The 22,425-nt window shown below is 35.8% G+C and overlaps 1 protein-coding gene across 1 annotated transcript in view; it reads right to left on the reverse strand.

Annotated features, from left to right (window-relative positions):
• The window catches only part of LOC124616098 (alpha-catulin), a 185,853-nt gene that overhangs the window by 54,484 nt on the left and 108,944 nt on the right, over nt 1–22,425 (reverse strand). Inside the window, exon 6 of the mRNA XM_047144355.1 lies at nt 20,282–20,403. Coding sequence (XP_047000311.1) covers nt 20,282–20,403 — 122 coding nt within the window. The remainder of the gene's footprint in view (nt 1–20,281; nt 20,404–22,425) is intronic.

Below are 22,425 nucleotides of genomic sequence, written 5' to 3' on the forward strand. Positions count from 1 at the left end.
TTATTTGTTTTCAAATCTTTTGACATTTTTGTGCACTAGGAATGCTTGTTAATATGTCATCCAGCAGGACTCTGTGTGATGGTCAGACAACGATATCTTTGTATGATTCTCCCGCATGAACAGTTTCTTAAATTCGAAATTTAAAACTTCAGTTTTCATTTTGCTACCTTCTACTGGCACATCAGACTGGCCCATAAGTGATTGGATAAAGCCTTAGACCTGCTCAGCAATTTTACATGGGACCAAAATATTCTCACATTCTTGGCCAGATCTCCTGCTGAGGCATGACAGTGGTAGTAGTCGTATGGTTTGTCATAGATCATTTCATAGACGCGCGAATCTCTACTAACTTTAGTCGGTCATCACTTGCACATTCTCTCTTGAACTGAAAGTGCAACAGCCTTTACTTCCTCAGCATTTTCTGGATTTTGTTGTTAAACCACAGTGGGTCTTTTCTATACATTATTCACTTAATAGTCACATACTTCTCCAGAGCACGATTTACAATCTGTTTAAACTTTGCCCATAATTCCTGTATGTCCATCATAACAGAACTAAATGATGTTACTTCATTGTCTAAGTGAGATGCAAACAACTGCTTATGTGCTCTTTCTAGCAGAAGCACTCTCCTAGCCTTCTCCATTGATTTATCAACTTTTGTAACTACAGTCACTATGACTACACCACGTTCATTAATCACTATCTATATACTGATGCCATTGTTACAGTCCTGCCAATTTGTGGATACAAGGTCCAAGATATTTCCATTGTTTGTGGGCTGCCGAACTAGCTGGTCAAGACAGTTTTTGGACCACGTGTTCAAAAGAACTTCACAAGACTGTCTGCCTGTATGTCCTGCAATGAATCCACTGATGTCTCTGTTTATGCTCAGTATATTGAAGTATTGCATGATTTGGGCACAGACTTTCTTTGAATGATTCTAGCTTTATCACAGCATTAATTTTCACTCATTAACTTTGTTTCGTGATGAGGCATAACACACATTTAGCTTCATCAAGTCAGTATCATGTTGCTATGTTTCACAGGCATTTTGTGAACCCCATATATAAACATGGGGATCTATTCAGCTTTCCACTAGCATGACAAATAAATTTAGCACTAAAATTTATGTATAGGAGAAATGTTTCTTACCATGTCACCACAAAATTCAATATACTTTTGATTACAATTTTGAAAAAGAGCTTGCACCAATTGTACATGGTACATCTTGTACAGCAAAATGGATCTCAAAATTCATCATAGAATTGGTTGCGGTTTTCTTGATTCTCTATTAGCTCTATTCATGGACTTATCTGGACTATGCAAGACACTTTCTTCAATTTGTCTCATGTTCTCATCTAAAACATGCAGTCATCTTGTGCTTCATACTTTGTAGAGACATCCTATATGTTGAAATTGCTTAAACAAATGGTTTAAAGTGTTCCTAGTTGGTGGTTCAAAGTATTGAAACTGTTGAATCACTTCTGAATTCAAGAATGCAGAAAACATTATGCTGCTTGGTAGTCATCTTACTCTCAACTGCTGTGAACTGGCTGTCTGTTAGCAGAAGCACTCTAGTGATCATTAACACAACTGTCAGCACTCTAGCAGTAAGAAACAAAAACTTTAGATCCTCTTGATTCCAAAGGACTCAAGGTTTCACGAAATAAAAATTAATTAAATTGGATCCATCTTTTTGAATAACTATATATTACAGAGTACTTACAACACAAAATAAATTTCAAATAATCTCAACAACTGATCAAAAAAAAAGAATGATATAACACATTTATGACAAAATAAACAAAATATCTATAAATGGTAAGTAAAAGAAATAAACAGGAAAACACAGTCAGGATAAGTCTGGCATGTTACGTAATATATCACTGTAGATAGGGAATTCCCCCCTGTGAGATGACTGTTATGTAACAGGAAAGGGGATATTCAAAGCATTGGTTTTATTCTGACTACTGTCAAACTGATGAACAGAGTAGAATACATACTTCCTGGTGTGCAGCCATTTTGAAAATTCCATTTTTCATCACAAATTTCAGTGTCTTTCCTAATTGTCTTTGCATGCTGCAAGCAAAGGATTTTGATATGCTTTCGATCTGGTGTGCAACTTGACAATTATTAGTGCATATCTCCATCACATATAGATTAGCGGGTGATGAAGCTTGACAGAGAGAGAAGCCATATGGAAGACAAACCAACAAAATGAAATTCATCCAGTGTTCCAATAACAATGCAGAATGGAAAGGCTGTGTTCGTGGAGAACATGGTGGCTTTCTACCACAAAAAGACAAAATCTGCTATCAACTATCTGCATATCTTGGCTGGGCAATGAAAGAAAAAAGATAAATTTGATGTGCACCTGTACAAAGTGTCCCCTGCCCTGTCTCTTGGAAAGATGCTACAGTGAATTAAAAGATTCCAGGAAACAACTATGTCAAATTGTGATTTTGCACATAATATATATCATAAACACTAAAAAATGTGTATGTGCTGCTGCTCTAGAAGGCTTGAGATGTGAAGATATATTCCTTTCCTAATTCATCTCCTACATGAACTGCAGTTAGGATCTAAGTGCCATCAAAGCTTCTTCTTTTTCCTCCGTCACTACCTACTTGTTCTTCAATAATCTGTGGTTAACATTTCACCCTTTTTGTCATTCACTGCATTTTTAATGTTGCACAATTTTACATTTTTCCAATGGTGTCTACAAAAATAATTTAAAGCTACATTTCTTGTTTACAAATATCAATAACATTGCTAACCTTTAAAATTTGTAATAAGATGGCAGTACTACAAGAGGTGATCACAAATTTCTGTTTAAGGATGTTTCTGCAGCATGTATGTAAAGTAGCACGACTCTCGTGTGGGTATATAAGCACCGACATGTAGGCAAGGTATTAGTATGGTATTCGTGTCTTTCCGATGTGCATATGGTAAATGCAGAATTGTGAACTATGGCTAAATTATTGCCAAATGCATCCAAACAGGATCAATGGGCTGTTATTCTTTTCTTGGCTGCTGAAGGGCGAACACCAGTAGACATCCACCAGTTTTAAATTGACCCCACTTTTAATGTGACCTTTTAGCGCAACTGCTGCTAGCTATTAATTGGCATATTACTTTCTGACAGTATAGACTGTAAGGTTTCGCTCCTTTCCTTGTTGAACAAAAATGAGTTTGTAAATAGGAGTGGCACACGTGTATGTTCTTTTAACTGATGACTGTGACACGTTGTTCCACGTTGCCACTTATATATACCCACTAAATTTAAAACCTGTTTGCCACTCATGTAAAAGGAAAGTTTCATTGCCCTTTATAGTTTATATAATAGTTTTATATCGCATCTTCCACTCAGTTTTACCACAGTTCTGTACCGACCTGTTCAATATGCTTCTTTACTACACATAATGCACTTTTAACTTATTTCGCATATTTTTATGTAATTTTTTTGTTTTTTCTTCATTTTAAATGTAAATCACTAAATTCATATTGTGAACAGCTGGGCTAGTTGCCCCATGTTCTTCTCTCCGTCAATAGATGGCAGCACTTTTGCCACTTTGGTTTACCAATTTGCCTCTACTTTCGCATCCGCTACTCCCTGTTCTGTGGCCATAGGCAGCACACCGCGCCTGGTACAAACAATGCTCGGGGACCACAACACAGCGCAAGTGTAGTGATATCATTTGTATATTTCCCTACCCAGGCAGTTGTCCTTAGTACTGTCTGGTGCCACTTTTGCATTGACGTAGGTTTCACAGCACCTAGCCCGACCAGCGGTTTTGAAATGTTTTTTAAAAGTTTATTAAAACTTTTTAGCAAATTTTTTGTTTGTTTTTATGTGCGTTGCGGCATGTGAAAATTATCTCCTGCCTTTTGCTATTTCCAGTACAACACCTGAAGATGGGCTAACAACAATCCGAAACTGGTCGTGTGAAAATAAAGAGGCCGGCCGGAGTGGCCGTGCGGTTCTAGGCGCTACAGTCTGGAGGTGAGCGACCGCTACGGTCGCAGGTTCGAATCCTGCCTCGGGCATGGATGTGTGTGATGTCCTTAGGTTAGTTAGGTTTAATTAGTTCTAAGTTCTAGGCGACTGATGACTTCAGAAGTTAAGTCGTATAGGGCTCAGAGCCATTTGAAAATAAAGAAATTTACAACTGAAGCAGTATTTTCAACCTCTGCCATCAGAGAATGAAAAGTATGTCTCTTGAAAACCACCATCATGGAATGGTGCACCAAGGGATGCTGCTCATTCATGAAAATACATGTATCGCAAATCTCATAATGCAGACCTTACACCAACTCAAGTGTGAGATACTTGAGTACCCGCCCTATAGTCCTGTTCATGCCTCACATGATTATCATGCTTTCAGTCCCTTAAAAAAGGCCTTGAAAATGATGATTCCTATTGGACGAGGACATGCATCAGGCAGTTACAGATATCTTTACGCAGCACTACATTGTGTTTTCCAAAACACGTATCTTCAACCTGGTGTTTCAGTGGGCTGATTGGCTTAATGCTCATGGGGATTTTGCCTGATTGCATACCAATTCTGGACTGTACGGACTACAAATGGAAACTTTTTGATAGCCCTCATAATTATGGCATTTTTAATAACTGTCATCTGCTAAATTATGAATAATATATATAACTACAGCTTATTTAACTGAATATTAAACATTTACTGTAGTATTTATATAAAACAAATACTACACATTGTAAAATGCTTCTTAGTGCACAGAGTAAAAGAAGCTACAGTATCAAGTTAGCAAAAAAAGAGATGAAACTTTCCATGGCAGCAGCAGCTTTTAAGCAGCTTTTAACAAGGATTGATAAACATTAACACAGACACACTTTGACAAAGGAACGAACATTAAGCATGCAAAATCAGTTACTGTCAGCAAATAACACTGCAGAAATCAAAACTCGCATCAGCATTCTTCAGGGAATACTATAGCATATGAAATATGCATAAAAGGGTAGTGTAGATATGATAAAATATAATTTGAGGAAATATGCACAAATTTGGTGTGGCAGTGTGTTGTACCTTCCCTTTTGCTAAACAGACAGAAGGCCTGAATCCGGTAAATCACTTGATTTTTAACTTCATACCTCTATATTCAATAAGCGACAAATTAGGGAACTAGATTCACCGCAGGAGCATATAGATTTGGAACAAGTCATAGAAAGACTTTCGCGAATTTTGTTTCATGGGCATTAGGCCATGGTACAAGGCATATTTCTGAGCCTAATGTTTCATCTCCAAAAGCTCAGATAACAGTTTCAAATTTTAAAAAATCTCAGCAAAACAAATTGTTTATATGTACCCGTGCAATGGTCAGGTCACCACATCATCAGACTGCTGCCTACAACGGCAGAGTCATACCAACATATGTTATGGTGTAAATTAAAGGGGGAGGGGGGGAGGGAGGAAAGGAAAGGGATTCCATGTAACATCCTGATGCAGCTGACGGCAGTGATACCCTCCCTTTCCTTTCCTTTCCCCCCCTCTCCACCTTCAATTTACATATAATGTATCACACATGTGGATGCTGCATGGTGTCTGTTCTTTTGGACATGTCCGAACGAACATACACCACACATTCATATACATAATATGTTATGGTGCTTATAGTGCAAGAGAGTTGGTGCTGCTTGATTAATTTATCACTTAATCACTTCCTTTACCATTTTCCTTATCACTTTTTCTTTATTTGTCACTTGTCTAATTTCAGTCCTCCTCCTTTTCTGTCAAAGTCATTTACGTGCATTTGAATTTTTATGGCCCCTCTGTGCATCTTAGCATAGTGATTGGATCTCTATAAAATCACAGTATCAGAGAAACAAATTTGGTAATTCCATTTTCCCAATGCATCATCTTCCGATTTATCTGTGTTTCCCAGATATCAATTGCTCTAGTGTTCCTTAAGCCAGGTGTTAATGCTTCTTTTTGTAGTTCCTCTGTAACTTGACACATATGCAAGAGATTTTACATATTGCCACTGAGGAAAGTGAGAGGTGTATATCATTTCAATTGTTCAAATGTTCATGCACCTTTAAACTAAACACTATGTCAGTATCTGTCTCTTCTTATTACTCTGTTGCCACAATCTCTATCTGGTTATACAAATGGGAGAAAATTTCCCTTTATTTGATTTTGTCCAATAAATGCTCCAGATCCTTTAGGATGCAGTGCCTTGTTTATCTCTTTGTCAGAGTAGCTGTTTCTTCTGAAAGTATGCATTAAATGATCGAGCTTTTCTTTCACATAGTATATTTCACAAATATTTTTATCTGCCTACAAAAATGTTTTAATCACTCCTCTTTTCTACTATGCAATTTATGTCAATGTGTCTATGTGTAAGAGTGGGCTTATGCAAGACAAAGTGCCCTAAAGTTTGATTTTTTTAAAGTACCTTTATGTCCAAAAATGAAATTTTTGTGTCCTTTTACGGTGGCACGGGCAGTGGATCCCACTGACATCTATAATGGTTTATTGCACAAAGTTAACAATAGCATGTCATATGATATTACAATATAGAAGGCTCTTCTGGACTTGGGGTGGAGCTGGCGTGGTGCTGTGGGTAGGGTGTGACTGGTAGCTGTTAATGCTTGGCATGCTACGGCAGGATCCTGGCAATTGACCCTGTGGTGACACCAACACAACTGGCGACTGGCACCTGGCAAGGCTGGCAGTATCAGAAGCCCAACAAGTCAGCAGCAGAATTGGTGGGTGATGGAACTATTGGTGAGACACCACTCGATAAGTGCCAAACACCCTCGATGTGGAGAGGCCACTGGACTGGTGAGGGTGATGTCACTCTGGGCAATGGTGGTGTTGGCAACAGCTGGGTGGTGTGTGTGCAGTCGAGTGGAAAATGAGTGCCTCAGGAGAGGAAATGCCTGCATCCCAACCACTAGACAACATGTACCAACATCCAAAACCAACAAGGAGGTTTCTTTTGAGCCATCTCAAGGGCTCTTTCTTCTATTCCAAACAGAAATTTTATTTAACTGGTCCGAGTGCCCCCCCTCCCCATTTAATGTTCTGCTTTCAGTGAATTTAGCTCTGTTTATGCATTACGTGTTCATGTAGGTAGCCAACAGAAAACTTGCGCATATTCAAAGCGCACAAAAGCTGGCATAATTGTGCTTAGAACAATAAATAACCCATTACATAAATCAAACCAGCAAAATGTGATACTTCTTTTTGAGTGTTCAAATTGCAAAAATATCTGATTTCAAAGTTAAACATGTTAGAAACTGGTCTTTTCCCATTGTAGTAATATATGCACATCCATTACACAAAAAACTTTCTTTTCCTTTGAATTCATTCCTACATCATGACCCATAAATCTCTTTGTGAAGAAGAGCCTGAAGGATGTGGAATGAGTCAAGTCATAATCAATCATTACTCATTAACAGCCAGAAGCAACTGCTGTGGGCCACTTCTGTAAAGTATACAAACAATAAATCATGACTAGTGCTAATCTACTAACACTGATTATTATAAGCATTATTTCTACATTAGATTCAAATATATATTAGAAGAAAAAATAGATACTTAAAAAAGCCACTGCTTCTTCTCTAGTACTTCTCGACTGTTGTAATACTACCCAGCTGTTCCTTTTTTTTTTTTTTTTTTTTTTCTAGTACCTTAAAAAGAAGCATTAATGCAACTCTATACAGATCACTATTAGCTCTCTATATACAGGCAAAAATAAAGATCTTTCTAACAGAAATATGAAAGTTATGCAAAATGTACATCCTCAAGTTAAAATAGTCTGTTAAATTGTAGTATGTGTGGTTTATGAGAAATTCTTTTACTTAGTTTTTTTAATATTTCACTATTTTCAGTTTTCTGCATAATGTCCACTACCTACAGTTACAGGCTTTTGTGCCTGAGTATAAAACTCCATTCTCAGTCCTAGGCAGGAATGCATGGTCTGCGTGAAAACTGTTTTATTTCAGATATTGATGTTGCGAATTATAGAGTTCAACCTAAATAAATTCCTGTCATTAAACACATACATCACAATGGAGTGTACATATTGGCATGTTAAGTGGAAAGAACCCCAAGTCCTTGAAGAAGCTTCTTCAAGATGTTTGGTTCTTTTAGCACACTTATGAACAGTAAATAGTTTTAGCTCAGTTGTTCCAGAAAAGTATGCTACAGGTCAGTGTGTATTGAAATTATGTGAAGTATGCTGGCAATCCCATCTTCCGGGGCCACTTCAGTTTATTATTCATTTGCATGCTCAAGAATTTCACACATGTAGTCTCGTCCAGCACATGCCCATTGATTTCTGAGGTTTTTGTATGTATAAGGGTTAAGCTCTTGGCTGTAAACCAGTTGGAAGCCTGTTCCATTACTCTCCTGGTCTGGATATGCTTGGGCCCTTTATCAATATACATGTGCCATCAGCAAACACTACAGTTTCTGAAGATTCCTCCAACATCCAACACCAAGAACGAGACAGGATCAAGCACCAAATCATGTGACACATAATCACTCTGAAATTAATATAATTTGTTACTGTGACACTTTGTTTTGTATTCTTATGATAAGACCCCGTCTATGCAACAGGACGGCCCTTAATGACACACCATTTTAATTCACCAAGTAGGACTTTAAGACCTGCACAATCAAAGGCCTTGGTAATATCATAGAAAATGCCAATTCGTCTTTAGTTCTACTTGAATCAAGTTTGTGAGGTGATATTTTGCTTTCTCAGTTAAGAAACCTAAGTGAGTTGTTGTTAAAAAGTTATCATCAGACAGATGTTCAGATCACTATTCGGATCATCAGCTCCAGTAACAATTTTTATGACATCACCAAAATACAACTTTATAGAGAAGGAAGTGCAGTTGAGAGCTCTTTTCAACACTACAAATGTTTACAAGTTTCCATTTTCAGTTCTGAAGTCAAGATCATTTTCTCCATTTTCCAATTACAGTTTGCCTGAAATGCATTTTACCAGAAAAATATTAGTAGCACCATTTCTGAGAAGAAATACCTGCAAGGGAGGTCTGAAGAACCATATATATAGATGTTCTTCTTTGATCTGTTTAGTTTAGGTAATCAGAATATTTATGACAAGTGAACACACTTTCGTATGCCCACTGCTTCCAACACAAGATACAGCATGAGTGATACAGTCCACAAACTGCACAGTATCCAGTCATCATACTATCTAAATATATGATACCTCACAAACACGTGCAGCCCAACTCATCTCCAAAACATCTTTTATGTCTTTTGATATTCTTTTCAGCTGTCAATAACATCTGTTGACAAAGTGCCTAAGATGTCTTACTGTTATTTTCTACACATTACAAATGGAGATTGTCAACTTCTTTAAATGTTCTTATCAACTGAATTAAAGCAGTGCACAGTTTTTGAATCAGAATTTTTTCCTTTGCCTAATTAAATGGATGTAGTGCATTTTTGTTGTCATCCTATGGTGTCCATATGATTGTATTACATTACATTATATCTTGCTATGTTGTTCATGCAGCATATGTCGCTTATGTGATGACGACGATAATTATTCCTGGCCAAAAGAGAATAAAATAAGTGCAATATTATAGACTGGATACTTATTTTAAGTAAAATCATTTACTCACATCTACTGTTCATTTGTCTCTACTGGCACACTGGCACAAATAAATCACTGTTACACTAGCAAATTTCAGAGATGTTTATAATGAAGTAACTGGGTTTCATTAAAGTTCATAAAATTATAACGTAACTTCAACTAACTGCATACACTTGTACATAAACAGTTACACTGTGACACTCATTTTACAAATTTTTATTTTGGCTTTAGTGGAATATACTGAACATTGTACTGAATATACTACCTGTAAAATAATGTTTCGAATATATAGTGTTTCACAATCAATTTTCTTGTCTGTCATTTTTTTGTCACATATGAGAGATGTCTTAAAACATTCTCAAGCATTTCATTGCTACACCAAAATCTTTTGAGACAATTCTTGTAATGCACCATTAATCAAATTTTCATCTTTTAATAATAATCAATTTTATACTTTGTTCATCTGCAGATTCTAAGTAAAGGATGGCCTGATTGTTCTCTGTGAGTAGTTTGTGAGCTCCAGGATAGTCAATGCTGACTACCCTAACAACTCGCATAGAACTGTGCAGAAGTCAGTGATGAATGTGTATCCATTGACCTTGAATGAAATTCTTAAACATTGTCGCACACTTTTTCCACACTTCAGCACAACTTTTGACTCTGATGTGACATATATAGATTTTGCATTTGAACCAAATGCACCCTCCTCTGGTCAAAGGTAGTGCTGCTTTTATTACTTCACAAGTGAGTGACTAATATTCACAAAAAATTATTTTGTTTTCTTTCAGACTCTCAGTGTGGTAGATGTCTTGCAAAAACATTGTAGTAATAGTACTGAACCAGAATGCTTCTACAATTGATGTTGTCTTGTTGCTGTAGATTATACAGTAGCAATAGGCCTATTTCATCCCTATGGGCATCTTCAGGCTATCTGCAGGCAAATATGCTTTGTTAACAGATGGAAAATTATAAATAATAACAATTTTGTTTCTTTGTGTGTCGGTACTTACATCCATATTCCATCATGACATTATCGCTGTCTTATAATTTTATTGCTGTGTAAGGAACTCCAATTGCAGCCAATTTTTATTTCTTAATCATTTACTTTACTTGTGACTACTTTTATTGATGGTATATAGTGTTGTAGTTTTGACAGCTATGACTGACAGCAAATCCAAAGATGCTGTATGGTTACAGTTTGATTATTTGTCTGCATATTGTAAAGATCTGTAGCATGCTAGTCTTATCTTCGCTGTGTTTTCATACTGTATACATCTTTGTTTTTATTTTGTTTGAATTATTTAGAATCCAGCTGTACAAGTTCAATTAAGTTGCCTATATAACTTTTCTGTTTCAGGTCCATTTGTTCATTTAATATTTTATCAGGGTCTGTCCGTGAGATATACTGCTTTCAGTTTCTTCCACAACATTAATTTTGTGTTTGTTATGTGATCAGCCTAAGTTTTTAAGTGGTTGAAAAATGTGGATTAGTTTGTGTTGCTATTAATTGTGTGTTCAAAATATTCAAAAGTGTGTGAATTCCTACGGGCCAAACTACTGAGGTCATTGGTCCCTGTGTGTTCTCTGTACCTAGTTTCAAAGTTTCTGCCTGTTTGTCCTATACAGAATTTTTCACAGTCTTTACAACTGATGTTATATATGCCTGTTGGTGTGTGTAGTGGTGGTTTTGCTTTATCAGAATTGATCAGTGCTTTGAGGTTGTGTCCAGTTCTGTATATGAACTTAACTTTTGTTTTCTTTAGTAATGTGTTCGGTTCATTTGATATATGTCCTATGTAAGTTTGTGGTATGTATTTGAACTGTTGTTTTGTGGGTATTTCTTTTCTTAATTTTATGTCATTATGGATCTTAATGTGTTTAGATTTATTGCATTTTTTGTATAGTTTTCTCTCTATGCTTGGATTGAAGTCATTTTGTTGAGGTACATAAGTAAGGATTACTAATTCCTTTTGTTTGGCTGTATGTTCTCAAAATAGATTTATTAGTTGTTAATCATTGTGTCAAAATATGCATATTTATATGTTTTCAGGTGGCAAGAGTTTGTGTTGTTATTGGTTTGCTTGTGAATTTGATTTTAGCTTGTAGTTCAGTCAGCATTTTACGTAACAGTTGTAATATGATGTCAGATCTGTCTGTTAGTAGCAATCATCCACATACCAGAAATAATGTGATTTTCTTTATTAGTGGGTTGGTTAGATTGAAGAATTTTAACTAGAAACAGTTTAGCCAGATGTCAACTATTGTTCCTAAAATGCCACATCCCACAGTAACACCATCTTCCTGGGTGTAAATATCATTGTTAAGTTCAAAGTAATTTTGTTTTAGTAGATTTATGATCTCATGTATTCCATTCGTAGGTAGCTCCCTATATTGTACTAAGTTCTCTTCTATGATGTTATTGTTTCTTGGACTGCTGTGTTTGTAATAATGTTATAAATGTTGAAGGACATGAATTTTCTATTCTGTGAAATTTTTATGTTTTTCGTTTGATTGGCTAGTGTTCTTGAATCCTTTATTGTGAATTGTTTGTTATTGAGCAATATTTTTTGAACCAGTTGTTCAGTTTTTTATTAATTACATATGTGAGACTATCAACAGAGTTTACTACAAGATATATCAGTATTAAATTTTTATGTATCTTTGGTCGTCCGTGTAGTTTGGGTGTTTTTGGATTCATGTTTATTTATGCTCATTTTCAAAATCAGTTAGTATGATGTCACAGCTTCTTTTTCCTTTTGTAGTTTGTGTTGTGCATTTGTTTGTTGGGCTCCTATTCATTTTGGTTATGTGGTTTGCTATAAAAAAATTCTTGTAGTTTGTTAATATAGTCATTTTGTATATTACCACTACATTATTACCAACGTCAAATTTGATTACTACCGCATTGTGTGTAAGCAGCCTGTAGGTTATGTTATTAAGTGTGGCATACTCTTTCTTTGCTAGTTTGTTAAGTATGCTTTTAGGTTAGAGCTGCGTGCACTATTAATTTTGTTATGTTGGTGAATAAACAATCTGACTGCGTCAATAGCTTGTTGCTATTAGGTTTTCCATTACTTTCATATGTGGTTTTAGTTGTACAATGTGCTTTATATAGTAACAGTTGTTCATAATTTCTAAAGTTAATATTTGTTAAACTTTTTGTTCTTATATGGAACTGGAACAGAGATGTGTATTTCTGTATTGGCTATGTGGCCAGGTAGATTGTGGAATTTCTTTTTATGGTTTAGACATATTTGTTTGGTTGTGTACACAACTTTGTCTGTAAAACTGGACAACTGATGAAATATTGCCGGACTTCTATTAACACTAAGAGCAATAGTAATCAAATTAGACAAAGATAATAGTCTACTGGTAATAAACAAAAATGACTATATTAACGGTGTATAGGACATTCTTTATAGCAAACCACATTTCTTAGTTACTTACATGTTTCAGGGATAAATTTGCACGACAGATTGCAGTGATGTGGAATGAGTCATTTTACACAATATTATAGTAACAGAAATTCTTCTACACAAGTTGCAGATAGGCACAATTAAAAGACACTTACATATAGCTGTCAGCCACAGCCTTTGTCAGTAAAACCACACACACACACACACACACACACACACACACAAAAAAACACCAACTCCAGCAAATCGGGCCGGCATTCCGACCAAGATGCTGGAGTTAGTGGTTGTGTGTGCATAGGGTTTTGTTTGTGTGTGTGTGTGTGTGTGTGTGTGTGTGTGTGTGTGTGTGTTTTACTGACGCAGGCTGTGGCCAAATGCTATATGTGAGTGTCTTTTAATTGTGCCTCTCTGCAATTTGGCATGTCTTCTTTATGATAAGTAGCAATCTGTCTTTTAGTATATTGTTGATATTCCTATCTGTAGCTCCCATTGTTAGAAATGTTATATCACCAGATCAGTGATCAAAAATTTTTGTTGCAGCATTGTGCACCCTTATTGTTATAAAGACTGCTGACCAAACTGAATACAGACCCCACAAACAATTACACAGCAGAAACTACAAAAGTAATAAAAAGCTATGACACTCTAATAACTAATTTTGAAAAAAAGAGCATATATAAACATGAATCCAAAAACACCCCAACTACACGGAAAACCAAAGATACTCGAAAATTTAATATCGGTATGTCTTGTAGTAAACTCTATTGATAGTCCCACATATCTGATTAGTAAAAAGGTGAGCAACTGTCTCAAAAAATATTACACATATATTAAACAATACACAACAAAAAATTCAAGAACACTAGCCAATCAAATAAAAGACATAAAAATTCCAAAGAATGGTAAATTCATGTCCTTTAACATTACTAATTTCTACAAAAAGATACCAAACCAAGAAACAATAACCACCACAAAAGAAAACATATTACTATGTAGGAAGCTACCTATGACAGAAAGACAGGTGATCATAAATCTACTAAAACTGGTACTAAAACAATATTACTTTGAATTAACAATGATATATACACCCAAGAGGGTGGTGTTGAACGGGACATAGCACAGCAGGAACCATGGCTGAAGTCTTGCTAAACACGTTAGAGCTAAAATTCTTCAGTCTAACCAAGCCACTAACAATGAAAATCACACACTATTTCTGGTTCACGGATGACATTCTTCTACTAATAGACGCATCCAACACTGACTAACAACAGTTACATAAAATGCTGAATGAACTACACACTAAAATCTAATTCACAATTCAATCTGAAATCAATGAAACAATAAATTTTTTGGACCTGTCAATCAAAAATAGTAATAATGAGAACAAATCTGAAATCTACAGAAACACGCTGTGTCAGGCAATAATGTTAATGCAATCTCTTACCACCCAAAAACATATGAACACACATTTTAACACAATGATTAAAAGACTAATAAATCTACCTTTAGAACATAGAGGTGTACAAAAAAAGTTGGAAATCTTTACTTATGTAGCTCAACAAAATGACTTCAGTTCAAGCACAGTGAGAAAACAATATGAAAACTGCAATAAACCTAAACACATTAAGATCCTTAATGACAAAAGTAACAAAAGAAATACCCACAAAACAAATAAAAACAAAGATACATTACAAAAACATAGCAAAGATTATACTCCTATGACCTAGACCATTACGATACACAGACAAATAAATGAACAAACTGCAACCATACAGCATTGCTGGATTTACTCACAAAACCACAACAGTATACAGGATGAATCACCTAAAACATGCCCCACAAATATTGCCAAAATGGAGAGTGCTATTGATGTGCAATTTTCACACAATGGATTGGTAATCAGGGCTCTTATTGTTAGTCAATAAGTAGATTATAGTAATACTTAGAAAGTGTACTTTTTGTGCAAACATACATCTTTTTAAATTGAGCAATGCCTATTGACATTAACAAACTAAATGTCAGTGGTGTCTGTTGCAGGATTCCAGTGTGAGTCGTTTATGAGACATTGTATTTTGAAAAATTCCCATGCTGACACTTGTACAATAGCTGAGATAGCACTAACTAAAAAACAATATAAGTGCATGCACTAGATATGTGGATTCTAACCAGTGACAAGACAACTGACCATCACAGGTTTTGCTCAAAATGACCACCAGCAGTGACAATACACACTTCCAGTCTGGTATGAAATGACTGCTGCACAATGACTGCTGCACACATGCTAGCATGTCAGCAGGGATGTTCATTGCTGTATCTCATCGGGTGCAATTGGTATGACCTTGTAGACAGCTTTCCTCACAGAAAAAAAGTCTACAGGCATCAAATCTGGGGAATAGATCGGCCAAGCTGGTCCTCTGCATCCAATCCAATGATTTGGAAACAATTAGTGAAGACATGTTGTAGTACTTCATGCACTGTGGGCTGGACAGTAATCATGTTAGTACCACAGGTTCCTCCTAATCTGCAAATGAATGTATTCTAACATCCATGCAGGATGGTCTTTTAGGAGGCTCCCATACTTGTGTACATTCAGTGTTCTGTCTACGAAAAATGGGCCTATGAGCTGATGTTTCACTATCCCACGCAGCACATTTATACTCCACTGACACTGACGTTCCACCTGCGGGATTGTCTTCAGACCAATAGTGCATGTTTCAGCAGTTTACCTGGCATGATTGGTAAATGTGGCTACATCTCTAAACAAGATACATAATATATCTTGAGTATTCTGTGTTGATGCCCATGTACAGAAGTTAACACGATTCTCATAATATATTCAACGCAGTTCTTGATGGAGAGAGATGGGATAAAGATGGACCCTATGCTGATGGAGAACTCATAGGACACTTGCCTGAATTATGCCACTTCCTTGTGTTATTGCATGGGAGCTAACATGCAGATCAACTGCAACAGCAGCAAGAACATTACTTTTCTCCTCTTCTGTCATCACTTGTTTCCTCCTGTTATGTTATCTAGGTGTTACACTATCACTTTCCTGTAACTGGGTGCAGAGGTTGATAAATAATTGCCACAATGGTTGACATCTATTGGGATATCTTGCCGCACACACCGTATAAGACCGAACTTCATTCTTCATACACTCTCCATAAACCATGAGCATGTCAGATTTTTCTGCATCGGTAAATCCCATTGTCCACTCACAATCTACTGCTTGGACTGCCACACAGATTGCCCAGCAAGTCGCAATGAATTCTAGGAACATGTAAGCAAACTTAACATCATCATACTTTACAACTATGCAGGTTAAATGGCACACAGAAGTGCTGGTGTGGAGATTTTTTAAAATACAATATCTCATAAATGAATCACACTAGGATTCTGCAACAAACAGCACTGACAATAGGCATTGTTCCATTTAAAAAACGTATGTTTGAACAAAAAGTACACTAAGAATTATTAGACGCTGCTTATTGGCTAACAATACAAGCCCCTGAATATGAAACCATTCTGTGAAAATCGCACATCAATAGTGTGCTCCATTTCTGCAATATCTGTGGTGCAATTTTTAGGTGATTCAGCCTGTGTACCATCGACAGATATTTTCCAAGAACAGCAATCATAAGTAAAGCAAATGATTAGCAATGATTAGCAAGTAAAATTAGGGTGCAATTATCATTCCTTATGAGCAATAAGATTATAATACAGAGACAGTGTCACAATGGAATACAGATGTAAGCAACACCATACAATTAAACAAAATTGTAATTAGTTATAATTTTGCAACTGTTAACAAAATGTACTTGCATGCAGATAGCCTGAGGATGGCCAAAGAGTTGAAATAGGCATACTGTTATACACAGCAAAACAGCATCTATAATAGTAGCATTCTGGTTCCACACTATTATTGCAATTCAAAAAATATCCACTTATGTATTAGCCACCTGGTATTGGTACCTCATCCACTGTGGTCATTGTACATCATTATTTGAAATCGTTATGCTCTTTTCTACATTAAAAAATAGAGAAACTACAACTTACGCATATCGGAAGTGGAAAGGAAATTAATCTATATTGCCTCACAAGTTATTTCTGATTTCATCTGATTGATTGTGAAATAGCCACTGGTATGTTCAGGACAATGTTTGTCACATCTCTCACAACAGTGATACGCTGATCTCCACAGATAAGAGATTTTGCTGTATGTTGCTTCACAGTTAAGTGAACAACACATCATTCCTTTTGTGTGCTAGTTGTGTGGGGCCTTTGAGATCCTAAATCCAGCAGATATCACCCTCCTAAGCCCACCAGTCACAGGAGCCCATCCAAATCAATATCACAGAAGAATAAACAGTGATTTGATAGGCCACCATCCCATTGTTGTCGAATTCTAGAACAGGTTGGTAAATGTTACACATCTTACTCAAGGCATGACATGATATTCTCACAAACAACCAAAATTCACATGCAGTTTCCGAATATGGTTCCTGCTGTGTAATTTTTCAGACTGTTGATGGATTTACTCCAACCTACTTTGAGAGGTTGGGCTGAAATGCTAATCATTGACATATTTAACCCTTTCCACTCCAATGGTGAGTGGTGCTCGACATAGCGAATTTTGTTTTCCACTCCTATACTAAACCTCATACGACATAATTTCTTATAGCTCTCACATGCTCCGATTTCGAATCTGAGTGTACTGGGCATCAATGCTGCATAATGCTGGTATCTAGGGATGCCTGTGTTAACTTGATGGTAATTTGTACATTTAAGTTAGTGGGATAAAAATGGCTAGTTACTCATGCATCTTCCTTTCTGAGGAAGAGACAGTAGAGCTTTAAGAGGGAGTTCTATGTGAAAATGAGTGTGACAATGATTTTGATAATAATGATTTTGACAATGGAAGTGACTCATTTGTCACAATTTCAAGTGAAGCGATGATGGAAACAATCCACCCTGAAGAGCTTCAAAAAATATACAATGAAAAGTCTTGTATTGAATGCTTACATAAATATATTTGAATGAAAGTGCAATTTTTGTTTTAATATATACCATTATTGTTGGTCGGTGACCTCATTGTTTCCACAAAGGGACTCACACAATTCCCTGTGGTGCACTCACCGCCCAGGCAGCAATGATTTAAATAAGAGCACATAGAAACACCCTGTGTCTGCATTACGGAGTGCAAAGGGTTAAGCATGTAGTACACTTGAAGCCAATTTTACATGTGTTGCATACTGCCTTTATGAGATCCCACTTTTAATGAACAGTAGCACATTTGTGACGATTTCCACACATTTTATGACCAGTGAAAGACAAATAGTAATTTAACTTTAATTTAATATTATAGAAAAATGTAAAACAATGACCCAGAAGAAAAATATCAAAAAAATTATGTACATCATAATCTTCAGATAGAAATCAGGCAGCTGACATGATTTATCCAAACTTGTATTGTGTTTACTACACTGTTATATCTATGACAATTTTGGAGTGAAATTGTAGTTAATTATTGTGTTCAATTTCATTTTTAACATTTTATTTCCTTCAATGTAATTATTACTTCAATTTAAACACTTTACTCCAGATCATCTTGACTGCGAGTGCTTCTATATTTATTTCAGTTGTTTAGTAGTTTAGTTTCTTAGGTTGTTTAACTAGTGATATAAGTTACTGGTGGTCATTACATGAATCTAATAAATAAAATAATTTATTACATCAAGAACTCTAATCCAAGCATAGCTTTCCAAGAAATTTTATAATTTACTTGCTTGTGACATAGCTTCTTATTTAACATTTTTTTTTAGAACTATGTGGTATAAGTATTAGCAAAGTTCTTTCAACTTTTGCTACCAAACCAGCTACATACCTTTTATTAATGGATATACTATGAATGTTGACAGTATTTATTTGAACCCAAAAATTAAAAATTAACTTTAGCTGCATATGTTAACTGCCAGGAACACTAAATTTCTTTATTTACTTATTTTGTCACATATCGAATTCTGAGGTTGTGAGCATCTTTCATTAATCACATGAAATGAGTTGTGAGAAAGACTTGGGGTAAATAGATGGATGCAAACCTCATGCATATAAGAAACATTTTGCATTGCATACAAAACTATTTGTTTAGGTCTGACTGGATGGGATTTCCCTGCATGTCATACAGAACACGGCAACAGCTGAATGACAAACACATACATTAAATAACCAATTGCTACTCATACCAAGCATACATGCCATCATTTCACTGATACTAACAATAATATCAAAACAATCCACAAAGACGGTAAAATTGAGTTTTATTATGAACTTATTTACATTTTATTGTACAATACATGACTGAAAAATTATAAGAAATAAAACAGTAAATAGATGCCCAGAATTATTTTTGAAGTACTCATTTCTAACTGATTACTCACAAGCATACCTAATGCAACAACATTAATTTATTTGTAGGCTATTAGTATTTTTTGTTGTTGATGAATTAACAGTTGTTTACCAATATATCACCATCTTTTAAGAATCTTTAGACAAATGAAGCCACCCCATTGTAAACATTTCTGAAATTTTGCAGTGGGGAGAGGGATGCATGTGTCCCATTTGTCATAAGAAGCTAATGTACTTGTGCCACATGTAAATATATTATTTGAATTCATGTAGTTACCCAAGCAAGCACTAATTCATTTTATTATTTACACACTATGTTAGTTATGATCAGGGGGAAACATTATAAGTTCAAATAGACTAAGCATTAGAAAGAGCAAAAGGACTGCAGTCAACAAAATTGATGACCTGCTAATGTTTAATATTATATTATGTATATATAAGCATGTGATCATGGCAGAATACTAGTGCACAGTGTCATACTTATTTAAGTGACAAATAAAAATGCACATGTTAATGAAGAGAGTATTTTACACTGGTGCCAACATGTTAGACAGTTTCATGCTTCCAATAAGATAATGATACAGACTGGTAATGGCTAAGAAGACACTGGGATGGATATATGCAATAGCATTAACACAGTCAAGAATAGTCTGGCAAGTATAAGGTAAAAATATGTGATGAGAAGGAGAGTTAGAGTGAAATATACGAAAGGTAAAAGAAAACTGCAAGGAATAATACTAAATGACACCATCAGAATATCTCTTGCTGTAACTACAGAGTCTGTTACACAGTACAAAGCCACGCATTTCTAATCTAAAGTAATCAGCTGAAGTAATAAGACTCACCCCTGGTCTTGGTAAGGACATGTACACCTGTTTTCCAGATTGTCGCCCCTGGCACTGCTCCACAATTTCTTTTGAAACAGTCTGGACATCCGATGCTAAAGCCTGCCACATATCTGCAAACACTGTGGACAACATCATCATCTCAGAATACAACAGAGCAGCTGGATGAGAGTAAGTTGTGGACGCTAAAATGTGTTGAATACTAGATGACCAAGCACAATTAACTAATTCCACATCCTTGAGGGTTCTATCTTACGGTTAGGTGTACAAAATGCTGACACTGAATGAATGAATTATTGATTAGTTAATTAATTAATGCTGCCTCCTATTTTAATTGCTGGTAATAAAATACAATTTCTGCTTTGTTGTTGTTGTTGTTGTGGTCTTCAGTCCTGAGACTGGTTTGATGCAGCTCTCCATGCTACTCTATCCTGTGCAAGCTTCTTCATCTCCCAGTACCTACTGCAACCTACATCCTTCTGAATCTGCTTAGTGTATTGATCTCTTGGTCTCCCTCTACGATTTTTACCCTCCACTCTGCCCTCCAATGCTAAATTTGATGCCTCAAAACATGTCCTACCAACCGATCCATTCTTCTGCTTTATTCTCTTACAATGCACTTACAATATAAAAAAAAAACAGTACACAATGACTGTAATATGCTAGCCTAGCAGCAGAGTGTTTCTCCATTGCATCAAATGATTTGGTTGCTGCATTCAACCAGATGAATTTCATAGCATAGATATCCCCTGCAAATAATGTCTGCAACTTCCATCCAACTGGTGAAAGAAATAGGCTGGGCTACCCCTATGAGCAGTATAATGTAACACACCCAGAATCACCAACTGAAGTATACGATATGTCATTTTAATAAACAGCACCGATACACTGTAACTTCATTGCATGAACAAATATACTGCCCAACAAAACTGTGAAGCATCCAAAAGACATGGTCAGATGTTAATGTAGCTTTGTACGCATACACAACATCAATGGGTATTCAAATTATTAAGAGCTGCAATTATCTGTGACAGGTAGAATGGTCACCAGAGAGCATTTGTGTTCTCTGTGTTTAGTATTATTACCACACCTAGTAGAGTATACAAAGGGTGTGAACAGCTTTGGATGCTGAATGATCACTGTGAAAGACACGGAGCTGTCAAGCACTCATGTTAGACAGAATTGTTATCAGTGCCTGACAGAGTTTGAAAGGGACCTCATTGTGGGTCTACATTTGGTCATCTGGCTGAATCATGCAATATCTAGATTTGTAGGGCATTTGGATATGGCAGTGGCTCAATGTAGCACTGCATGGTGTAATGCCCCTCCCTTGATCTAGCAAACAGAAAACTGTTCTTTTTCTTCACAACATTGTGAAATAATGTGTACCACTTTTATGGGAATGTACTTACAATCTTAAGGAATGTAACATGACACATTCTATTAAAAGTTTTGCTTAACTTCCAGATGGCGTTAGCGGCTCGAGTCTCTTCTGTAGGTGCAGTTATAACATCAGTTGTTATGTCCAGGGTATTTAGTGAAAAGGCGTGAAGCAAATAGTTCTCATTATACAAAAAAATGTGACTTTATTGACAATTGTGTTGACCTGATCCACATTCACATTCACAAATTCAAAACACAAGAATAACACACACAGCTAAAGATCATTTACATTGTTCCATATTTCAAACAGCTTCATGCATCTGTACACAATCAACTCTAAAATTGCTCTGATGCAATTAGTGCCAGGGAACAATAATATAAGACATGCTATTTTTTATTGAACCTTCCTATGAGTCAATACAATGCAAGCATCACATCCAGTTTTATATTACACATCAGGTTTAATTTATTAAGCATTTCTTGTGAATATACATTCTTTAAATATTTTTAAGAATGGCAGTTGTTGATAACATATGTAATATGTTGGCAATATTCAGCCTCTAGACATCCTGTCATATTGGTCATGTCAGTTACAAATCCATATTATAAAAATTAAAAATATGAATAGTAATACATGTTTTGTCTGCATTTAAAATTGCGTAATAAAATAATAACAAACAACATAGTCTTGCTTTTAGAGCATTTGCTGTTAGTTATTTGCAAACCAGTCTTAAAGTGTATTCTCACATTACGTGAACATA

Source organism: Schistocerca americana, chromosome 5 (genome assembly GCF_021461395.2).
Source record: "Schistocerca americana isolate TAMUIC-IGC-003095 chromosome 5, iqSchAmer2.1, whole genome shotgun sequence".
Taxonomy (NCBI): Eukaryota; Metazoa; Arthropoda; class Insecta; order Orthoptera; family Acrididae; genus Schistocerca; species Schistocerca americana.